This window comes from Panthera onca, chromosome B2 (genome assembly GCF_046562875.1).
Source record: "Panthera onca isolate mPanOnc1 chromosome B2, mPanOnc1 haplotype 2, whole genome shotgun sequence".
NCBI lineage: Eukaryota > Metazoa > Chordata > Mammalia > Carnivora > Felidae > Panthera > Panthera onca.
In genome coordinates this window covers 46,868,822-46,890,045 of record NC_138343.1, presented here as the reverse complement: position 1 = coordinate 46,890,045, position 21,224 = coordinate 46,868,822, and the positions used below count along the sequence as shown (strand labels likewise).

At 33.6% G+C, this 21,224-nt stretch overlaps 1 protein-coding gene across 3 annotated transcripts in view; it reads left to right on the top strand.

Moving 5' to 3' along the window:
- MMUT (methylmalonyl-CoA mutase) overlaps nt 1–21,224 on the top strand; it is a 38,557-nt gene that overhangs the window by 5,173 nt on the left and 12,160 nt on the right. For all 3 annotated transcript variants that reach the window (XM_060615693.3, XM_060615694.3, XM_078446984.2), the window contains exons 3-11: nt 661–1,028; nt 4,553–4,710; nt 6,470–6,641; nt 7,870–8,118; nt 10,862–10,973; nt 12,012–12,127; nt 15,590–15,705; nt 18,950–19,081; nt 20,256–20,403. In XM_060615693.3, the coding sequence (XP_060471676.2) occupies nt 661–1,028; nt 4,553–4,710; nt 6,470–6,641; nt 7,870–8,118; nt 10,862–10,973; nt 12,012–12,127; nt 15,590–15,705; nt 18,950–19,081; nt 20,256–20,403 (1,571 nt within the window). The remainder of the gene's footprint in view (nt 1–660; nt 1,029–4,552; nt 4,711–6,469; nt 6,642–7,869; nt 8,119–10,861; nt 10,974–12,011; nt 12,128–15,589; nt 15,706–18,949; nt 19,082–20,255; nt 20,404–21,224) is intronic.

The following is a 21,224-nucleotide window of genomic DNA, read 5'->3' as shown; positions in this document are numbered from 1 at the left end:
ACAAGAATAAAAATAAGTGAGCATACAAATACCAAGTTATGTTAACTATTTGTGAACAGCCAGATCTTTTCATGAATCTTAGAAAGTATTTTTACTGAGGGGCGCCTGGGTGACTCAGTTGGTTAAGCGTCCAACTCTGATTTCGGCTCAAGTCATGATCTCAGATTGTTGAGGTTGAGCCCTGAATCTGGCTCTGTGGTCACAGCTCAGAGTCTGTTTGGGATTCTCTCTCTCTCTGCCCTTACTCTGCTCATGTGCACATGTGCTCTCTCTCTAAAAACAAATAAATAAACTTAAAAAAATATTTTTTTACCTAAAATTGTTAAGGGCAAAATAGGTAAAGGGGATTAAGATATACAAAGTTGAAGTTATTAAAAAAAACAAGGTTAAAAAAATCCTCAAATAGACATAAGATAGTGAGATGTTTTGTTCTTTTTGTTCTGGAACCCAGTTTGTACATTTTGCCATATGGGAAAACAGTTTAGGAAATGAAGTGTCTTTATTTAAATTTGTTTTGACATGTATAAGCATAAAAATAATGTTTGTTATAAAAGTATCCTATGATGAGCTGAATCGACACTGTTAGTAGTGTTAACATAAATCAGTTTACTTTGATGCCAGACTCTTTAATTCTACATTGTTTTTCCTTTGTGTGTTTAGCTGGTCAGCAGGGATTATCAGTTGCCTTTGATCTGGCGACACATCGTGGATATGATTCAGATAATCCTCGAGTTCGTGGTGATGTTGGAATGGCTGGTGTTGCTATTGACACTGTGGAAGATACCAAAATTCTTTTTGATGGAATTCCTTTAGAAAAAATGTCAGTTTCCATGACCATGAATGGAGCAGTTATTCCAGTTCTTGCGACTTTTATAGTAACTGGAGAAGAACAAGGTGTACCTAAAGAGAAACTCACTGGTACAATCCAAAATGATATACTAAAGGAGTTTATGGTCAGAAATACTTATATTTTTCCTCCAGAACCATCCATGAAAATTATTGCTGACATCTTCCAATATACAGCAAAGGTATTTTCTGCTTCTTGTGGGTTTTGCTTTCCTTCTTTAGATGCAGGAATTTTTATAAAATATCATAACCTAATTTGAATTTGATAAGTGAGTCTGAATAATAGCATAAAGTCAGAGTGTGGGTTTTATGTTTATGTGTGTTGCTAGTTCGTATTTTTTTGCTTTCAATGTACTCCTAGTGTGTTGTTACCTATAGGAATCTTGGCATTAGACATTTACTGTATTTTACTTATTTTTAAATTTGTATCCTCTGATAATTGTTAGAATCAGGGAGGGCTCATAATTTATACTTTGTTTCTTGCCAGAGTTCAGATTCAGTTTTGAAGTGCACACTTGTGTCTGACAGTTGGAGATCAAAATATCAGCTGTATTTCTATTAGAAACTAGATTAGAAGATGTCATTTATATCTGCATCCACAATGTGGTCCCTGATATTTCACTCCTGTATTAGGTTTATCTTCCCCAATCAGAGTGGTGGAAAAAGAAGGTTCTTACAGTGTTCCTATCTTAGCAACAATCCCTCCACTGGGAAACATAAAACTTCATTTTCCTCCGAGTAACTAATATGTATTTTCCCTCATCATTTATACTCTGCTTCTTGCTGACAATGCTCTCCGTTTCTTTACCTACCTTAAAGTTAGACTATTATTTCATGGCAAAAGGCCAGTCTCTCCTCTACCATGAAACCTTTTTTTAAAAAATCTCTTTTATTTCTTGTAATTGCTATTACCTCAGAACTCTTGCAAGCATTGCCTACTCTTCTCATTTGATATTCAGCTTTTACACTTTGCAGTTTTATGTCTTTTCATAGATCTCATTTGTCCCTGTGAACTATATTGTATAGAATTGTATATTTTTATCGCCCTTTTCAATTTCAAGACCATATGTGCAGGATTACATTTATTTTTTATTTTTATTTTTTCAGTTTTCCCAAAACTTTTTATTTTGAATACTTTGAACCTTACAGAAAAGTTAGAAGAATGGTTTTGTGTGTGTGTTTTTTATGTATTTATTATTTATTTAATATAATTTATTGTCAAGTTAGCTAACAAACAGTGTATACAGTGTGCTCTTGGTTTCGGGGGTAGATTCCCATGATTCATCGCTTACATATAACACCCAGTGCTCATCCCAACAAATGGCATCCTCAATGTCCATCCCATTTTCCCCTCCCCTCCTCCCCCCATCAACCCTCAGTTTGTTCTCTGTATCTAAGAGTCTCTTATGGGTTCACCTCCCTCTCTGTTTGAAACTATCGTTTCCCCTTCCCTTCCTCTATGGTCTGTTGTTTCTCAAGTTCTACATATGAGTGAAAACATATGATATCTGTCTTTCTCTGACTGACTTATATGACAAACACACGTACAAAGATAGCAGTAGCTTTAACTAAACAGGAGTTGATTCTCTTTCATATGAAAGAAGTTGGAAAGTAGGTTATCAAGAGCTTGGTTGTAGGGTTGCTCCGCAGTCATTAGGGTTCCTTTTACCTTGTGCTACCTTACGGTTGAGGAAGTAGGTGGGCTGGATGTGTTTGGCATGGGGAGGGGGGCAGCTCCTCTGATTTAAGGTGAATTTCCAGAAGGAACAAATGAAAGTTCCACTATCTCAATGGACACACACAGTAGTGAGAGGAGATTGGAAGTACAGTTCTTGCACATCGGCACTCTGCATTTACGGTTCAGGTATTACGGGAAGAGAGGGGAGAATTGAATAGTTGGTAGCAGGTTGCTTAGTTTGTGCTATTATGTACTTGGGCATTTCCCCTTTTGGAAGGTCCTAATGTCATCTGCAAGTTCAAAATTGTTTTATATAATCCTTCACGTAAGTGTAAAAGTTCTGGTTTCACATACTGATCAAATAATGTTACATTGAAGTAATTTGTAAACTGTAAACTTTTCTATTTTTAAAAAATTTTGATTGTAGAAAAATACACAATGTAAAATGTACCATCTTCACTCTTTTGAAGTGTACAGTTCAGTGGCATTAAGTATATTCACACTGTTGTGCAACCATCACCACCATCCATTTCCAAAACTCTTTTCGTCTCGCAAACCTGAAACTCTGTGCCTGTTAAATAATAACTCCCCATCCTCCTCTCCCTCCAGCTCCTGGAAACTGTCGTTCCAATTTCTATCTCTGTGAATTTGACTACTCTAGGTACCTCATATAAGTGGAATGATAAAGTATTTGTCTTTTTGTGACTGGCTTACTTCACTTAGCATAATGTCTTCAAGACTCATCCATGTTGTACCATGTATCAGAATTAACCTCCTTTTTAAGGCTGAATAATATTCTAATATTCCAATATTTCTATTATTTTTAAAGAAATTCTGCTACTAAAATCTCTTTGTAGAGAGGCACCTGCTTCTGTCGTTGCTTCTTATTTATAAGCTCTAAATGCACTCAAATTGTCTCTCAATTCCATGTAATTCAGTTCCCTTACTGTTTTTGCAATGGAACATTTTTCAAGACCTTTTGGTTAATTATAAGTATTAAAAAATGTAAATTACAGATAGTCCATAGCATACATTAGCAACAGCAAGTAACATTTTTTGAATGCTTCCTCCGTACTGGAATAATACTAAGTGGTTTAGGTGAGTCATTTCATTTAATCCTACAGCAACTCCATGAGGAATACCTCTATTTTATATTTTAAGAAACCAGGGAATAACTAGGTTGAGAATCTTGCCTGTAGCCTTATGACTAGTTAACTGACACTAGCCATCAACTAGACTTTGAGTACTCTGACTCTAGAGCCCATGTTCTGAACTACCATACTCAGTTTCTGTGATTTAGCTTTTATTATTTTCTTTGGCCAATTCTTGGGAAGGAGGATAATTTTGGGGCTTGGCAGAATATTTGTGCTATGTACCCTCTCTAATAAATTTTGGGGGAATGGTAGAAATGCCATCTTTTTAGTGATTTGGCAAGAAAGAACCTGTCTGGGATATGCTTAGCATTAAATATCACAGTAAATCCAATTGAAGTCTTTGATTTCTAATCCATGTATCTTAATCCTGTTTTATTTCAGTATGTAGTCATTTTCAGTGACTTCAAAAAGAACTTCAAACAAGAAAATTGATAACTAGTAAAACTTAAATGTATTTATCCTTAGAAGATTAGCCCAAAGTTATGAGATCTTAGGATCTCTTAAGAGGTCACAGTCCTTGGTTTGGAATTAAACATGTTTATTCAGTTTTCGGACTAAAGGTTCATTCCTACTTTTAGCTAATTAATTTCAGAGTTTAAACTTTGACTCTAAAGAATGGTTAGTGCAAATTCTTTTTCACCAGAAAAATAAAACAGGTGCAAATTTTACAATGGTTCATTGAATCACCACTCAAATTGAGGAGTGAATTAAATATAACAAAGTAAGCATTAAATATTTTCAGTTAATGGTAAAGACTACTTAGTGTATCTGAGTTGAACATCATTTAGAAAATAATAGTCTTTTAGAAAATGAGTTTAATTGAGAACCTTTAAAATTTTTTATTCACTGTTATATTTTTTATTATTTTATGTAGCACATGCCAAAATTTAATTCAATTTCAATTAGTGGATACCATATGCAGGAAGCAGGGGCTGATGCCATTCTGGAACTGGCCTATACTATAGCAGATGGGTTGGAATACTGTAGAACTGGACTCCAAGCTGGTCTGACAATTGATGAATTTGCACCAAGGTGAGTAAATTGACCTCAGAGATTGTTTCAGTGTTAGGAAAATTTTTAGGACCAATTTATGAGTATATAGTAAATATATTGATAAAATGAATTTGTGTATATAAATGTCATACTAGATTCTCTTATGTTTTATTGGAGTAATAATAAGAGAATAAGCCAATACTGTTTACAATTAAAAATTAGAATTAAATTTTACTCTACTTCTTGGTAAATGAGAGGAATCTTGTTTTTCAGTTGTTCACAGAACACAGTTAACTGGCGTATTTTGACAATTAAACTGTAAACATATAAATGATATTGACTTTTATTCTTTATTTTTCCATTTTAAAAAGAAGTCATCTATTACATTTTTTTTCTGTTGCACTTGTAATTTAAGTGTTTTGGAATTCACAGTGCTATTAAACATTTCTGTTTTAAAACAGCTTATTAATAAATTTATATCAAAAATATACTTGATTGAAGTTTAAGAATTGTTTAAAATTGGTGATTAAAAATTGGACATATGAGTAATTGCTAAGTTTTGCTCTGGGCCAAGCACAAACTTACTTACGTGCTGGGAATAAAATTTGTAAAAACATGACTTTTGCCCTCAGCGAGTTCATAGACTCTATATCAGAGGTTGTTGCATACATATTATGACAGCAGTTCTCAAAGTGTGGTCTAAGGACCCCTCAGGGTAACTAACCCTTCCTGGGATCTTTCAGGTCAAATTGTTTTCATGATTGTATTAAACTTTATGTGCCTTTACCACTTTCATTATTTCAAGAGTGTACATTGTTTTCCAGAAGCTACATGATATCTGATGTTGCAATAGATTGAATGTAGAAGCAGATACTTATTCCAGCTGTCTTCCCTTAAGCCACACATTAGATTTGCAAAAATGTAAAATAGTGACTTTTTTATTACAGTTTTTTTATTTTAGCAAAGTAATTGCTTTTCATAAAAATGTTACTTTTGTTAACATGTATGTTTACTGTTTCTAAATGAATTAATATATACAATATTGATAGATATTATCCAAATAAAAATTCTTTGGGATCTTTAGTATTTTTAAGAGTGAAAAAGTATCCTGAGACAAATATTTGAGGACTGCAATGTTAACAATTTCTTCCAAGGGCATATCAAAAAATTTTACTAGTTTTTAGCTTAATTAAGGCTCACCTTGTTTTATTTGAAGAAACACGGCCTTTCTGCCTTTCGGCATGGGCAAGTAAACTAAATGTGTAAATCAGTGACAGAATATAAGATAAAAAGGAGTAGTGGGTTTGGGGGCAATTGGAGAAATACATTCCTAGACCAAATATACTATAATTCTTTCAAAACAAAACAAAACAAAACAACAGGAAAACTTTCTTGCTATCCAAAACCACAAGTTTGTGGTTTTATTCCCTTCATGGGTTACCCCTGACTTACATATTGGGTATTCTTGAAGTATTTATTTTTGGATAGTGATTCATTCTATATTTAAAGACACAAGAGGAACTTCTTTTCTATAGAAGACCAACTGTGAAGTGAATAATTTCTACCTGAAGCAGATAACCACAGCTATTTCTTCTGTGTGCCTAAAACTGTACTTTTTTATCTGTTAGGTTTAAAGTTACTTATGTATATATGTTTATGCTTTGATTTTAATTCAGATTAAGTTGTTTGAAATTAAAACGTGGATGCTGTTTTGTTTAGTGTGTGGTACAATTAGTTTTATTTTCCATTTTAGATTGTTAAGTATAATCAAATAATGGACTTAACATTACTATTTTAGGTTGTCTTTCTTCTGGGGAATTGGGATGAACTTTTATATGGAAATAGCAAAAATGAGAGCTGGGAGAAGACTCTGGGCTCACTTAATAGAGAAAATGTTTCAGCCTAAAAACTCTAAATCTCTTCTTCTAAGGGCTCATTGTCAGACATCAGGATGGTCACTTACTGAGCAGGTATGTGTATAATTTAAAGTGTAGAATTTTAGTAAAGTCATATATTGTCTTACAAGCAAGATAGCATAGTCAGGAAGTAGGTTTAAGAAGCTATCTGTTAATATTTGAAAATTATAATTATTCTAAAGCATAATGCACATTGATGGTTTTTACGCATGTATTATAATAAATGAAGTTGGCTCCCTCTAGTGGTGAATAATATAAAATCATTTAAACGTTAGCTTGTATGCAGTGCTGTTTTACCTTTTTAAAAGTAAAGAAAAAATATGATGAGGAAGAAGTAAAAACCACAACTTAGTTAATATCACCTTAAATAATTTTAAGAGTTTAAATTATTTTTTTAATATTTATTCATTCAGAAAGAGAGAAAGAGAGCATACAAACGAGGAAGGGTCAGACAGAGAGGGAGAGAGAGCATCCCAAGCAGGCTCCCCACTGACAGCACAGAACCCACTGTGGGGCTTAATCTCACAAACCGTGAAATCATTACCTGAGCCGAAATCAAGAGTTGGATGTTCAACCGACTGAGCCATCCAGGCACCCCAAGAGTTAAAAATTCTTAACATAAAATCACCTAATTAAAAATTTGTGCATCTATATTATTTATTTTAGTTATATTTATTTTAGTTTAAATAAATATGCATGCAAACATACCATTTAAATGCTATTTTCATTTGCATAATTTAATTTCATTCTATTAAAAAACTGATCTTTTTTCATGCATTTTCTTTACATATAAAATTATTTTGATATATTAAAAATAATTCATAACTTTAAAGCTACATTTCTTTTATACACCTAAAAGTAAATAAAAACTAATATATCTATTAAATATTGCTTCAGGTCCTTATAAATGGAGAAGTAGAGATTTCAGGATTGGAAGGAACTTTAATAATCATTTTTGTCTTAACCTCCTCATTTTTACAGCTAAGGCAGCTAAAGTTCAGAAAGGTCCAATGCCTTGCCCCAATCATAATCAGGAACAGAATGAATCCAGATTTCTTATCTGGATTCATTGTTCATCTGTTTATTAATCACTTATTAATAAATCATTTATTGAGTGCCTATTAAGTCTGGCTTGTTTACTAATTCGTCTTAATTTGTTGGATATTCTGAAGCCTAATGTAGGCATTGGCAAAGTAAGTACACAGTAGCCACTGCTTAATCATAGCATCCTTTATCAGTTGTCCCCTTGTTTTGACTTTTTGCTTTTCTCTAAATGTTTTAGGACCCTTATAATAACATCATTCGTACTGCAGTAGAAGCAATGGCGGCAGTGTTTGGAGGGACTCAGTCTTTGCACACAAATTCTTTTGACGAAGCCTTGGGTTTGCCAACTGTGAAAAGTGCCCGAATTGCCAGGAATACACAAATCATTATTCAAGAAGAATCTGGGATTCCCAAAGTGGCTGATCCTTGGGGAGGTTCCTACATGATGGAATCTCTCACGAATGATGTTTATGACGCTGCCTTGAAGGTCAGTTTCTCCTCTTTGAAATTTTGGTTTTAAGATTTACAGATTTATAAAGGTTTGTAGGTATTTTGATATGTAAATCAAATCATAGATTTATATCAAGATTTATAAAATGTTCGAGAGAAAAAAATTTTAGGTTTGACCTTCTAGTATACAAAACTGAGACATAATTTAAAAATATAATTGTATTTGTATTAAAGTATTTTATTCAAAGAGTTAAAAAGAGTATTAGTATTAAAAGGCTGTAACATAAAAAAGCAGTCCTTTGTCTTCTACTTGCTTTTTTTCCTGCTTCTTTGAATCAAATACATCTTTTTTGTTTGTTTTTATCTCCATATTTAAAAATTATACATATACAATAGTTCTAATTCCATCAATTTCAGTCATTACCTATTGCTTTGTAGTATGGTAGTTTAGTGTTTTAGCTGATTCTTACCTCTTCTTTCTTTTGTCTCATAATACTACCAATATAATTACATCTCAATAGTATACATCCTTCTGAAGTCCTCCAGTGCTGTCATTTGATTTAGACTAGTTTCTCTCTAGACCTGCTGACCATTGCAGTCCTTTGACTAACCTTTGTCATTATCCTGGGAATTCTTTTCACCTCTGCTATGTTGAATCTGTATCCTGAATGCTGTGTCTATCTCTGTTGATTTATCCCTTGTTATTTTGAACGATACCTCATAGGAACCTCTCAGAAGTTGTACATAGGTGATGAATTATATGAAACTTGGGATGTTTGAAAATGTCTTTATTCTACTCTGGTATTTGGTTGATAGTCTGTTTGAAATTATTTTCATTTGAGAGTTTGTAAACATTGATCTGTTTTTTATTCTAGCTTCTAATATTTCTGTTTAGAAATCTGATGCTATTTCTATTCTCAGGACCTTTCTTTCTAACAGTTTTAGGATCTCTATTTTTGAGTTGGGGGACATTGATGTGTATATTTTTCCTATATTGGACTAGACCTTTGGTGGGCATTTTTTATCTGGCCTATTTTTCATGTTCTCATAACTCTGGAAAATTGTCTTGTGTTATTTTTTTTGATAGTTTTGTCCCTGCCATTTTTTCTGTCATTCTCTTTCTATAACTCTATTCTCTATTCTCTATTCTCTATTCTCTGTTCTATAACTCATCTTTGAGATTCTGTTTTGTTTTCTTAGGGAGTCGTCAACTTTAAATTTCTACTCACTTTAAAATTCATATATCATATTTTTAATTTCCAAAAGCTCATTTTGTTTTCTATGTTTTATGTGTTATGTTACTTGTTTCATTAATATAGAATATAATCTTTTTTTCTGAGGATATTATATTTTTTGAAGTTTTCTTCTCTATCCTGTATTGTCTCTTTTCTCTGTGTGCCTTTTGTCTTTAATCTTATTATTCAGAATACAGGTTTTTATATCAAGATATCTTACTCTTGCCTCTCTATGTACTTGGTGTTTGATAGCCCATTGCTTTTCTACAGAGATAAACTTTGGTCTGTTTTTTGCAGATGTAAGCTTTGGTTGTCCTGACAGAATGGGAGAGGGATAGTTCTAAATTCTCAAGTAGTCTTCCTCTTTTTAGCTTCCTATCTTAGCTTTGGCTTCAACATAAATTCTAATTTCTTGAATTCTTCTGGAAAAAAACAAGTTTTACTTTGTTCCTTTCTGCTGTGTCATATACCATTCCACCATTCATTTTCCCACCACCTCATGTATAAATAAGGCTGTGATTGAAGGTTTAGATGTATGCTGGTGTCAGGAGCAGTAGAGTTATGTTATTATTGTGCTGATCAAATAAAAAATGAAGTTGCATTTTGAAATACATTCCTTAAAGAGTATTTATTTATGTATCCATGAAAACTTAAGTAACTAAAAATAAAGACTATTGACGTTATCTTTAGTTTTCTCCTAAGACTTGAGTGACAGGTTTTGTGCTTCCAGATATACATCTTAGTTTTTCTGTTGTCTTTTGAACTTTAAATATATAATTTCTATCTTTTTTGAGATATAACAGACATATAACATTGTATTAATTAAGATATAAAACATGATGATTTGATATATGCATGAATTGTAAAGTGATTACCAGAGTAAGTTTAGTCACTTTCCATACCACACAGTTATACAATTTCTTTTTTCTTGTGATAAGAACTTTTAACATCTACTGTCTTAGCAACTTTCAAATATACAGTACAATATTGTTAACTCTATGGAACTTTTTTCCTCTTTAAAAAAAAAAAATGTTTATTTTATTTTTGAGAGAGAGAGAAATAGAGACAGCACAAGCAGAGGAGAGGCAGAGAAAGAGGGAGACACAGAAGTGAAAGCAGGCTCCAGACTATGAGCTGTCAGCCCAGAGCCCGAGGTGGGGCTCAAACTCATGATTTGCGAGATCATGACCTGAGCCGAGGTCAGACACTTAACCAACTGAGCTACTCAGTTACCCCATTTTTCCTTTTTTTTTTAAAAAAAATTTATTTTATTCATTTAAGTTATGTCTACACCCAACATGGAGCTCAAACTCACCCCAAGATCAAGAGTTGCATGCTCCCCCTGACTGAGCCAGCCAGGCACTCCTAACTATAGAAAAGCTCTTGATGTTAACTTAATTCTTTTCTTATGAAACATTAAACTTACCACTAGAATAGTTTAGGATTTTAGTAAAATTGGTAATTATGTAACATAACAAATTTGTATAGTTTATAAAAATATCATTATATTCTTTTCCAGTTTTATTAATCTATTTTTCTTAATAGCTTATTCATGAAATTGAAGAGATGGGTGGAATGGCCAAAGCTGTAGCAGAAGGAATACCTAAACTTCGAATTGAAGAATGTGCTGCCCGAAGGCAAGCAAGAATAGATTCTGGTAAGATAAAATGAAAATGTTTATATGTGAAATCCAGTACTGTATTTAAAAAGAAATATTAATTTCTGTTTAAAGATAACATACATAGTTAATAAAACAAAAATAATAGAAAAATGAAACTTAGATGTTTCTTTATCTATCTATCTATCTATCTATCTATCATCTATCTCTTCCTGTTTGTATTTTTGCATGCATGTATGCATATGGGCAAGCATATGTACAGAGTATGTGTTGAGGTATGCCCGTGTGTGTGTGTGTGTATGTATGTATATGTGTAAGTGGGTATCTCCAGCGTTTTGAAGATGGTATTATTAGTCATTGTGCTCTGCATTGGAGTATTTATTCATTCAGTCAGTGAACACTTTTTTTTTAGTATTTACCATTTGGGGCACTGTATTATGTCTGGGATACAACTGTGAACAGGAAAGACATGATCTCTTCACCCTTAGAGTTTACATTTTAGTAACAAAGACAGAAAATGGTCAAGTGAACACATAATAAAATAATAGATTGTGATGAGTTCTGAAAAGGAAATAAGGAGAAGAGTTGGGTGGCAGGATGTCTTTAAATGGTAATAATCTGGTAGTTTGAGGCAAAATATATTCTTATTATGTTAAGGAAATATCTTTATAATTTTGGTTTATTTTTTTTTGTTAAAAGCTATTGGCTGTAAGAGAATACAAGAATATATTGAAAACATTATTGGATGTTAATTCTCTCCCTTATAATCTTTATTTGCTGCTATTATTTTAATTTTGTAGTTGTAGAAGAGGATTTATCAGAAACTCTGGGAAAGTATATAGTTTGAGAGAATAATAAAAATCCTCCCTTAAAGAGATCTGATATATACCAGTTCTTTCCCCTCTCACCCCCATTTTGTTGTGATTTGCTGATCTATATTGAAGTTTCATTAAGATTTAAGAATACTATTTAAAAATATTAACCTTATAAGCAAAGTATGTGATGATCAGAGCATTACTATTATGGAAGTATTTATGAATAGAATCTACATATTATTTTCCTCTGGGAAATTGATAGGTTCTGAAGTGATTGTTGGAGTAAATAAGTACCAATTGGAAAAAGAAGAATCTGTGGATGTTCTGGCGATTGATAATACATCAGTGCGTAACAAGCAGATTGAAAAACTCAAGAAGGTAATGATAGCTATCATTTTTTGAGTGCTTTCTGGGCATTGTGTAAACCCTTACATTGTCTTGTTTAATCCTTACAACAACCACATGAGGTGGGTATTATTTCCCAACATTTTAAAGTTAAGGAAACTAAAGATAAGGGAGATTGAGAAACTTGCCCAGAATAAATAATTGAACAGCTAAGACTCAAATTCATTTTAAACCAAGACAGCTGCCTCTGTAATACTTATATGTTATTATTAAAAATCTCACTGTAATAACACCTCACATAAATTACAGATTAAAACAAAGGCTTAAATGATTATATAACTCACTCAAAACTAAAAATTAAGTTCAGAGTATATGAACCCAGAGCTTCTCACTGATTTGTTTCCATTAGCCCATGGTTCCTGATACCACTATGAAAGAATCATTTGCTTTCTGTTTTTTTCTTTTTTTTAATTCAAATATATTTTAATAGTGCTTTAGTAAGATACCATTTGTAAATGAAATAATTTATTTTAATTGAAACTAGATTATTGTCTTAGCTTTACTGCCAATTTCTCACTGAGCTGAATCAAAATATATGAAATACTAAAATAGATAAAACATTCTTATAGTTATAATCTATGTATTTATTTTGTATGAAGCTACCGTGGTCTTTTAATCTCTGGCTTTTGTAATTACTGTTATTTCCAAAGCAAGAAATTGAATTTTTTTTCTTAGATTGTATTTAAATTCAAGTTAGTTAACATATAGTGTAGTATTCATTTCAGGAGTAGAATTTAGTGATTCATCACTTACATACAACACCCAGTGCTCATCCTAACAAGTGCCCTCCTTAATGCCCATCACCCATTTAGCCCATCCCCCACCCACCTCCCCTCCAGCAACCCTCAGTTTGTTCTCTATAGTTAAGAATCTCTTATGTTGTGCCTCCGCCTCTGTTTTTATCTTACTTTATTTTTCCTTCCCTTCCCCTGTGTTCATCTGTTTTATTTCTTAAATTCCACATATGAGTAAAGTCATGTGGTATCTGTCTTTCTCTAATTTATTTTGCTTAGCATCATATACTCTAGTTCCATCCATGTTGTCGCAAATGGCAAGATTTCATTCTGTTTGATGGCTGAATAATACTCCATTGTGTGTGTGTGTGTGTGTGTGTGTGTGTGTGTGTGTGTGTGTGTAAATATGTACATCTTCTTTATTCATCAGTCGATGGACATTTGAGCTCTTTCCATAATTTGGCTATTGTTGATAGTGCTGCTATAAACATTGAGGTGCATGTGTCCCTTTGAATCAGCATTTTTGTATCCTTTGGATAAATACCTAGTAGTGCAATTGCTGGGTCATAGGGTAGTTCTATTTTTAACTTTTTGAGGAACCTCCATACTGTTTTCCAGAGTGGCTGCACCAGTTTGCATTCCTACCAATAGCGTAAGAGGGTTCTCTTTTCTTGGCATCGTCACCATCATCTGCTGTTTCACAAGTTGTTAATTTTAGCTATTCTGACAGGTGTGATGTGGTATCTCATTGTGGTTTTTGATTTGTATTTCCCTGATGTTGAGTGATACTGAGCATGTTTTCGTGTGTCTGTTAGCCATTTGTATGTCTTCTTTGGAGAAATGTCTGTTCATGTCTTCTCATTTCCTAACTCAATTACTTATTTTTTTGGGTATTGAGTTTAATAAGTTCTTTATAGATTTTGGATACTAGCCCTTTATCCGATATTTCATTTGCAAATATCTTCTCCCATTCCTTAGGTTGCCTTTTAGTTTTGTTGATTGTTTCCTTCACTGTGCAGAAGGTTTTTATCTTGATGAGGTCCCAATAGTTCATTTTTGCTTTTGTTTCCCTTGCCTCCAGAGACATGTCTTATAAAAGTTGCCGTGGCCATGATCAAGGTTGCTGCCTGTGTCCCTCTAGGATTTTGATGGCTTCCTGTCTCACATTTAGGTCTTTTATCCATTTTGAATTTATTTTTGTGTATGGTACAAGAAAGTGGTCCACAAGAAACTTGAAATTCTTTAGTTATCATTAATGCTTTTTCTGTGTTTACTTTCTCTGTGATAGTTTAAGATACGACTTTTTTCTCTATTCTGTTTAGATATTCTTTAAGAATCATGGGTACCTTGGTGATTCAATCGGTTGAGCGTCTGACTCTTGATTTCAGCTCAGGTCATGATCCTAGGATTGTGGGATTGAACCCTGCATCGGGCTCCACACTGAGTGGAGCTTCTTAAGATTGAAAATCTCTGTCTGTCTCTCTCTCTCTCTCTTTTTTTCTCTCCCTCTCTCTCTCCCTCTGCCTTTCTCCCCCACTCCAGTGTGCTCTCTCTCTAAAAAAAAAAAAAAAAAAAAAAGGAATATAAGAGTTTGTTCAGTTAGACTGCATGCAGCACTATCATTTTCCATTTTTCTATTACACTTAATGGCATTATTTCCATTTTCACCCTCAAGCAGAAGATAATAACTCCTCTCTCACATTTTTATCACTTTTTTAAAAGGTCCTCCTTAGGATATATCATTTTATTTTGAGTCATCACAAAAGTCTCAACATATATTATATTTGGAAAAGCCCTTTTATCCCCTCTTATACTTTACACTTTTATTAACTCTGCACTCTTACAGCTTGAGGCGTTCCATTTACCATAAATGATGTTAAACTTTATTTCAGGCAAGAGAGAAATTCGGTAATGTTAATGGAGTTGGGTTTTTCCTTGCCTTTAGTGTAAGATTTTTGATCCATTTCTGCTTATAGATATTATATGATTTTAGTAGCTTCTTGAGTAGTATCATATTTAGACTCTTTTATAGGTGGTGCAAACTTGTAGAAAATTGGATTTTAGGTAACTTTGTTTAGGCAGATTGTTGGCAGAGCAGAGTAGAGCTAGGATCTGAGGGGAGAAGGTTTTGACTGTGCTTTTCATGGTCTTTCTGTCTCCACTGCAGTATTTCTCATCATCTCTCTTTTTCTTTCTCTTTGAGAAGAAGAAAAACAATATACATACATATTATTACCAATATATTGTTAGTTAGCTAGGGAAAACAATGTATAACAAATATTCTCTATGTTGTAATCTGTTATTATTTTTTCTTCCTTGTCACTATTATTCTTTAGTGTGCCTTCCATATAAAAGACCTACTTGTTTTTGATGTCTTGTTACATTAGTAAAGCCTAAGTAGCATGTACTAACTACTTCAGAGAGGCTTCAGTATTATTTATCATTGCCCTGTGTATTTCTGATTTATCAGGGCTATGCAGAATTCAGTATTGTTTTAAATGTTTATTGAATGAGTAAATGAACAAATTGAATGAATATCAGACCTAGGATACATATTATTTTCTCCTTTTGTTTTATTTTGTTTTTGTGGTTAAGATTATGGAACAATTTCCATATGACGTATATCAGTGTCTAATCTCCTGATCTCTGTTTTGTTCTTTTTTTCATGTAAATTGACCCTTTTCTTGACCTTTTCCATAAGGTCAAATCCAGCAGGGATGAAACCTTGGCTGAACGATGTCTTGCTGCATTGACTGCATGTGCTGCCAGTGGAGACGGGAATATTTTGGCTCTTGCAGTGGATGCAGCTCGTGCAAGGTGATGATATTTAAGTTCGGAGATTTCCAAATACCAGAAGTTGACCAATTTAGGGGTGCCAGGGTGGATCAGTTGGTTAAGCATCTGACTCTTGATTTAAGCTCAGGTCATGATCTCAGGGTGGTGGGGTTGAGCCCCTTGTGCTCTGTGCTGAGTGTGGAGCCTGTTTAAGATTCTCTCTCTCTCTCTCTCTCTCTCTCTCTCTCTGTCTTTGCCTCTGCCCCCCTCGCAGTCTCTCTCTCTCTCTCTTTTTCTGAAATAAAAATTTTTAAAAAGTTTACCAGTTGAGATTTTCAAAGTGTACTTAAATAAAAGGTTGCTTCTATAAACCTTGTGAGCCTAAAAGAAAATATTGGAAATGCAAATGAAGTTAATTTTTGTTTTTCTTAAATATCTGTGCACTTGCGACATTCATATGTTTTTTTAAACATGTAAACATTACGAGGCTTTAATCCTTCTAAATAAAGTTTAAAAAAATGAAACATTAATACTTAAAAAAATACCAAGCACACAGATGTCAGATTTTGAGAAAGTCCGTCTTACTAGTAACTAGCTAAATAGATCTAAACATTTCTACAGTTAGATGAACAAAACAGAGCAGAAGTGATCGATTTTTGTCAAATTCAGTTACTGGCAAAATAAGGTAGTGAGAACTGTTCAGGTGTGTGTGCTCATTTCTCATCTCCAGAGTAAAGCTGAGGTCAGTCATCTCAGCAGTTAGATGGTAATGGATTATAAGTGAAGTGACGCATGTTCTTCACCAAGGGCATCATGAAACTTCTCTGAGCAGGAGACATGGGTAAGCCCTCTCCTTTCCTTCGTGGGATGAAAGGTAGTGGGCTCACCACCCCAGGAACTCGAGTGCCACGATGTGGTGCAGGGCGCAGTGCAGCCGGTAGGCCAGCTAGCCCAACAGCGGGGCCACCGAAGACTTTTTATTCATTTGCAATACTTGGATGGCACCAGGGTTCGAGCAGATAGAGCATTCGTTATTCATGATACTCTAGGGTCCAGTGGTGTCCCGCCGGCCTATTCTGGAAGCATGTGGAGCTATTAAAGGTGTATAAAAATCAAACAGATTTTGATTTAGAGTTCATTAATGCATAAGTACCTAATTTTCTGTTTAGGGACCAGTTACTGAAGCTTTCTAACAAGGTTTGGGAAAGGGTTAAAAGTATTCATAGATGAGAAAGGATGAACCAGCCTTTCAAGAATTTCAGCAAGTGATAACAGAAAAACCCACCGAAGCCCTTCAGAGGCAGCTAAGCCTCCTTCATCACCTCCTGCAGGATGGGCAGAGTGTATTAATCCTGTGTATTTCCCCTGGCTCAGGACGTTTCAAGCTGTTGTAGTGAATCCATGTCACTCATCTGCAGGTTGAGAAGTTTGATGTATTTTCAAGCATAGACATTTTTATTTTTGACAGTACACAAAACTACTCTTTGTCCAGAGGTAAGCAAGGCTTCCAAAATTATTCATAGATATCTTTGAATGGATACCCCAAAATAAAGGTCAGTCAGTACTTTGCCTCATAGGACATACAGAAAAGCAAGTGAACCACAAAAAATTTTCTCTCCATACATGATGTCATTGGTGAATTATTTTTGCTTTTGTTATTTATGAACTTTTTTTTTTAACATGTTGTTTTAAGTACTTAAGAAGTAGGATAACTAGTATGTGGGTTGGGTTTTTGTTTTTATTTTTGTTTTTCAGTTTTAACTTCTTAAATAAGGTGATTTCTGTGCTTAAAATCCTCCAGAGGTTTCTCATACTTTTAAATTAAAACCTAATCTTACAGTGGTGTGCAGGATTGTGTGAGATGTGACTCTGGTTTCTCTCTCTGACTCAACCTTATTCTACTTCCTTCATTATGCTGTGTCCCCAGTGTCCTTCTTTCTATTTTTAAAACATAGAACATGTTTTGGTTTTTTGTTTTGTTTTCTTTTTTTACCTCTGAGAACATTTGCACTTAGTATTTTCTTTTTCAAACACTTTTCCATTTTCCTTTATGTTCCCTTCAGTTTCTCCTTTTCACTACTTAGATCTTAGTTCAAAAGCTTTATCTTCATTATCTTCAGAATAGCTTTTCCAGACACCACATTTCACCTTTTTAGTGTGTTCATAGTACTTATTATCATATGAAATCCATATTAATTGATTTGAGTTCCTATGTATTGTCTGTATCATCTGACTAGATGGTAAGCTCTGTAAGAGCAGGTTTCTTTTCCCCCTCCCCCAGTCTTGTTTATCACCATATGTCTGGCACTTACCATGCTTGCCCTATATTAGACACTCAATAAATGTTGAATGAATTAATAAACAAATGAATGGAATATGCTAAAATTCTTTTTATCAAAAAGTATCAATGGGAATCTTGCTCTTTGCCCAGTAGTATTTAAAAAAAATTTTTTTTTTAATGTTTATTTTTAAGAGAGAGAGACAGAGTGTGAGTGGGGGAAAGGCAGAGAGAGAGGGAGACACAAAATCCGTAGCAGGCTCCGGGCTCTGAGCTGTCAGCACAGATCCTGATGCAGGGCTCGAACCCACAAACTGTGGGATCATGACCTGAGCCAAAGTTGGATGCTTAACCAACTGACCCACCCAGCCCTCCCCAAGCCCCCCACTCCCTGCCCTAGTTGTATTGTTAATTGGTGAATTATTCAGTAATCTTTACATGCTTGTCTATTTATAATTTTTAAGTCAACCATTTTTTGTTTCAAAAATGTTAAATTCCCTACTGTCCTAATGTTAATGCTGTGCTAGAGGGAAAAACAACCTTAGGTTGACAATGGCTAGGCCCCCTGTGATTCTTCTTTAGCATATGAAAATCCCTTTGGAAACTTCCCCCTTGACTTTACCTCCCCAACTCCCAAGTATATAATCAGTCTCTCCTTACTATCCCAGGGCAGCTCTTCCTGCCCATGGGTCCTGTCCCCATGCTTTAATAAAATCACCTTTTTGTACCAAAAAAAAAAGGGAGGGAGAAAGATTACTATGTATAGAGGCATCCAGAATCATTTTTCATAAGTATTCTGAGGAAAGAAGCTTTCATCAGTGCAGTAAAAAACATTTTTATTTAAGTGAAATAAATCAGTGAGAGAAAGACAAATACCATATTTTTTGATAGCCTACTTTTTACTTAGGTAGTAAATTGTGTCTAATTATATTGAATATTAAAGTAAGTATTTTTTATCTCAAATAATGATATTAACAGAACCTCTATTTTATTATTTTAATATTTTAGATGTACAGTTGGAGAAATCACAGATGCTATGAAAAAGGTATTTGGTGAACATAAAGCTAATGATCGTATGGTCAGTGGAGCCTATCGGCAGGAATTTGGAGAAAGTAAAGAGATATCATTTGCTATCCAGAGGTAATAAATGAGATTTCTTAAACCAGAATGCCATCTTTTCTGTGAACATAATCCCAATGAATCAGTTGCAGGCTTAATTTTCTTACGTACCATTTGGAAAACATTTGAATGGACTTTCCCGTTAGTCTGTAGGTTTACTAAAATAATATATTCAATTTTCACTATAGTTCCCTTTAAGAGTTTCTAATTAAAACAAATGTTTGTTCCACTAACATTGATACTGCTTCATACCCCCAGGTACTTAAATTTCAGTCTCCTTATTATAGTATACTTACATTCTTAAGTTTATTCAAATTGTTTAATTGTCAAATAGTTATAAAATAATTTTCATGTTTGAAAATAAATAATTTGGTTGCCATCTATGCATAAATTAAAAGCAGTCTCACTGAATGGACAATAAATAGTATTGTCAAGCATGATTAGGAACTATAAATTAATACAAATTGATCATGCTTTCCATGTGTAAATGTAGCTTCCTGATGATTGTTTTTCTCAACTTTTATAACAAATTTTCCACTTTTTATGTCACTACTTATAGATGAGATAAATACCAAAACATCCAAGGTGAAAGTCATCAAAATGGATTTTTTTTTCTTTTAACAAAAGCAAATGTATTTTTTCATCTGGGCTGTAAATTTATTGGTTTAAGTTAGAAGGTATTTTGATTATATGTCATTAGAAATCACCACATTGCAGTCAGCTTGAAGGAGTTCACACTTGTGATGGGTAGGTGAAATATGGACAGCTCAAAGCAGCCAGTGAGTTACATTTGTATGAATGACTCTGAAAGGCACTTTTAAGCTTCTTTTTAAATATTTATGCATATTATACGCTGGAGACTTGTTTAAGAAGGCAAAAAATTGTCATTTTCTCGTCTTCGCTGTGATGTTCTCAAGTATTATGGGCTTACAGGCTGGGCCATCTTTCAGACTTTCCTCTGTGGGGGAAGGTGGTAAGCATATCCAGGCTTTAATGGAATTCTCAATGTAAAATAGAGATATTCATAAAATGTAAGTAATGGATGTAAGAAGGTATTTTTACATAAACTTGAAAGATTTACTGTGAATACATTATAGATTTTATATCTTACTTTTGGACAATTAATATATAACTGTTGTATTTTATTTTATTTTATTATTTTTTTAATAACTATTGTATTTTAAAATGTTCTTAGGGTTCATAAATTCATGGAACGTGAAGGTCGCAGACCTCGTCTTCTTGTGGCAAAAATGGGACAAGATGGACATGACAGAGGAGCGAAAGTTATTGCTACAGGATTTGCCGATCTTGGTTTTGATGTGGACATCGGTCCTCTTTTTCAGGTACTGAAAGTGTTGGGATAACTTCAAAAAGAATGTCGTAAATCACTTATATTTAGAAAAAATAGTAAAAAAGACGATAAACCATGATGATGTTTTTCAAGGTGTAAAAGAAGAAAATGAATTCCACAAATTCCTTAATTTATTTTTGAATGCATATAATCCAGTTAATTATGACAGAAATAAGAAAGAAATACAATTTATATTAATGTACTTGTTTCTCACACTTTGTAAAAATCAGTGTCAGTAACTAAACTGTTATTAGGTTTCTAAAACAGAAGATTACTTTCAAAGATCTCATCGTACCATTTATTGAGATTTGTCTGATAATTTGTGGAAAAGCTAGCCCACGTCAGATTGATGAAAAATGTTTTGAAAGGGAAATCAACCATCAGAGTGAGAGCTTGATTCATAGTTAGGTTTTCTTTTTAGTTACTCTCTAGTAGTATTTTATTTAGTCACAGAATCTTTGACCCAACAGGATAATAATTTGTTAGAAGTAAATGAAGCTGAAATTCTCTATAGAATGATACAACTTTAATCTTCTCTACAAAATATCTTTGGTTGAGTACATTGTAATAACTTCCATAGTAAAAGTTTTATCCACTACATACTTATTGATCATCTACCAGAGGCTAGGTTCTGAGTTGAATAAGATATGATTTTTGTCTTCAGGGAGGTTACAGGCTCCTAACAGAGAAAGATTTACTTATCAGTAAACACAGCAGAGTAATAATTACTGTAATTAACATTTGGACAAGGAACTTACCCAAGTATCCTAGGAACTTATGTTTGAGCTGTGCCTTTGGAAGTATAGAGAGCAA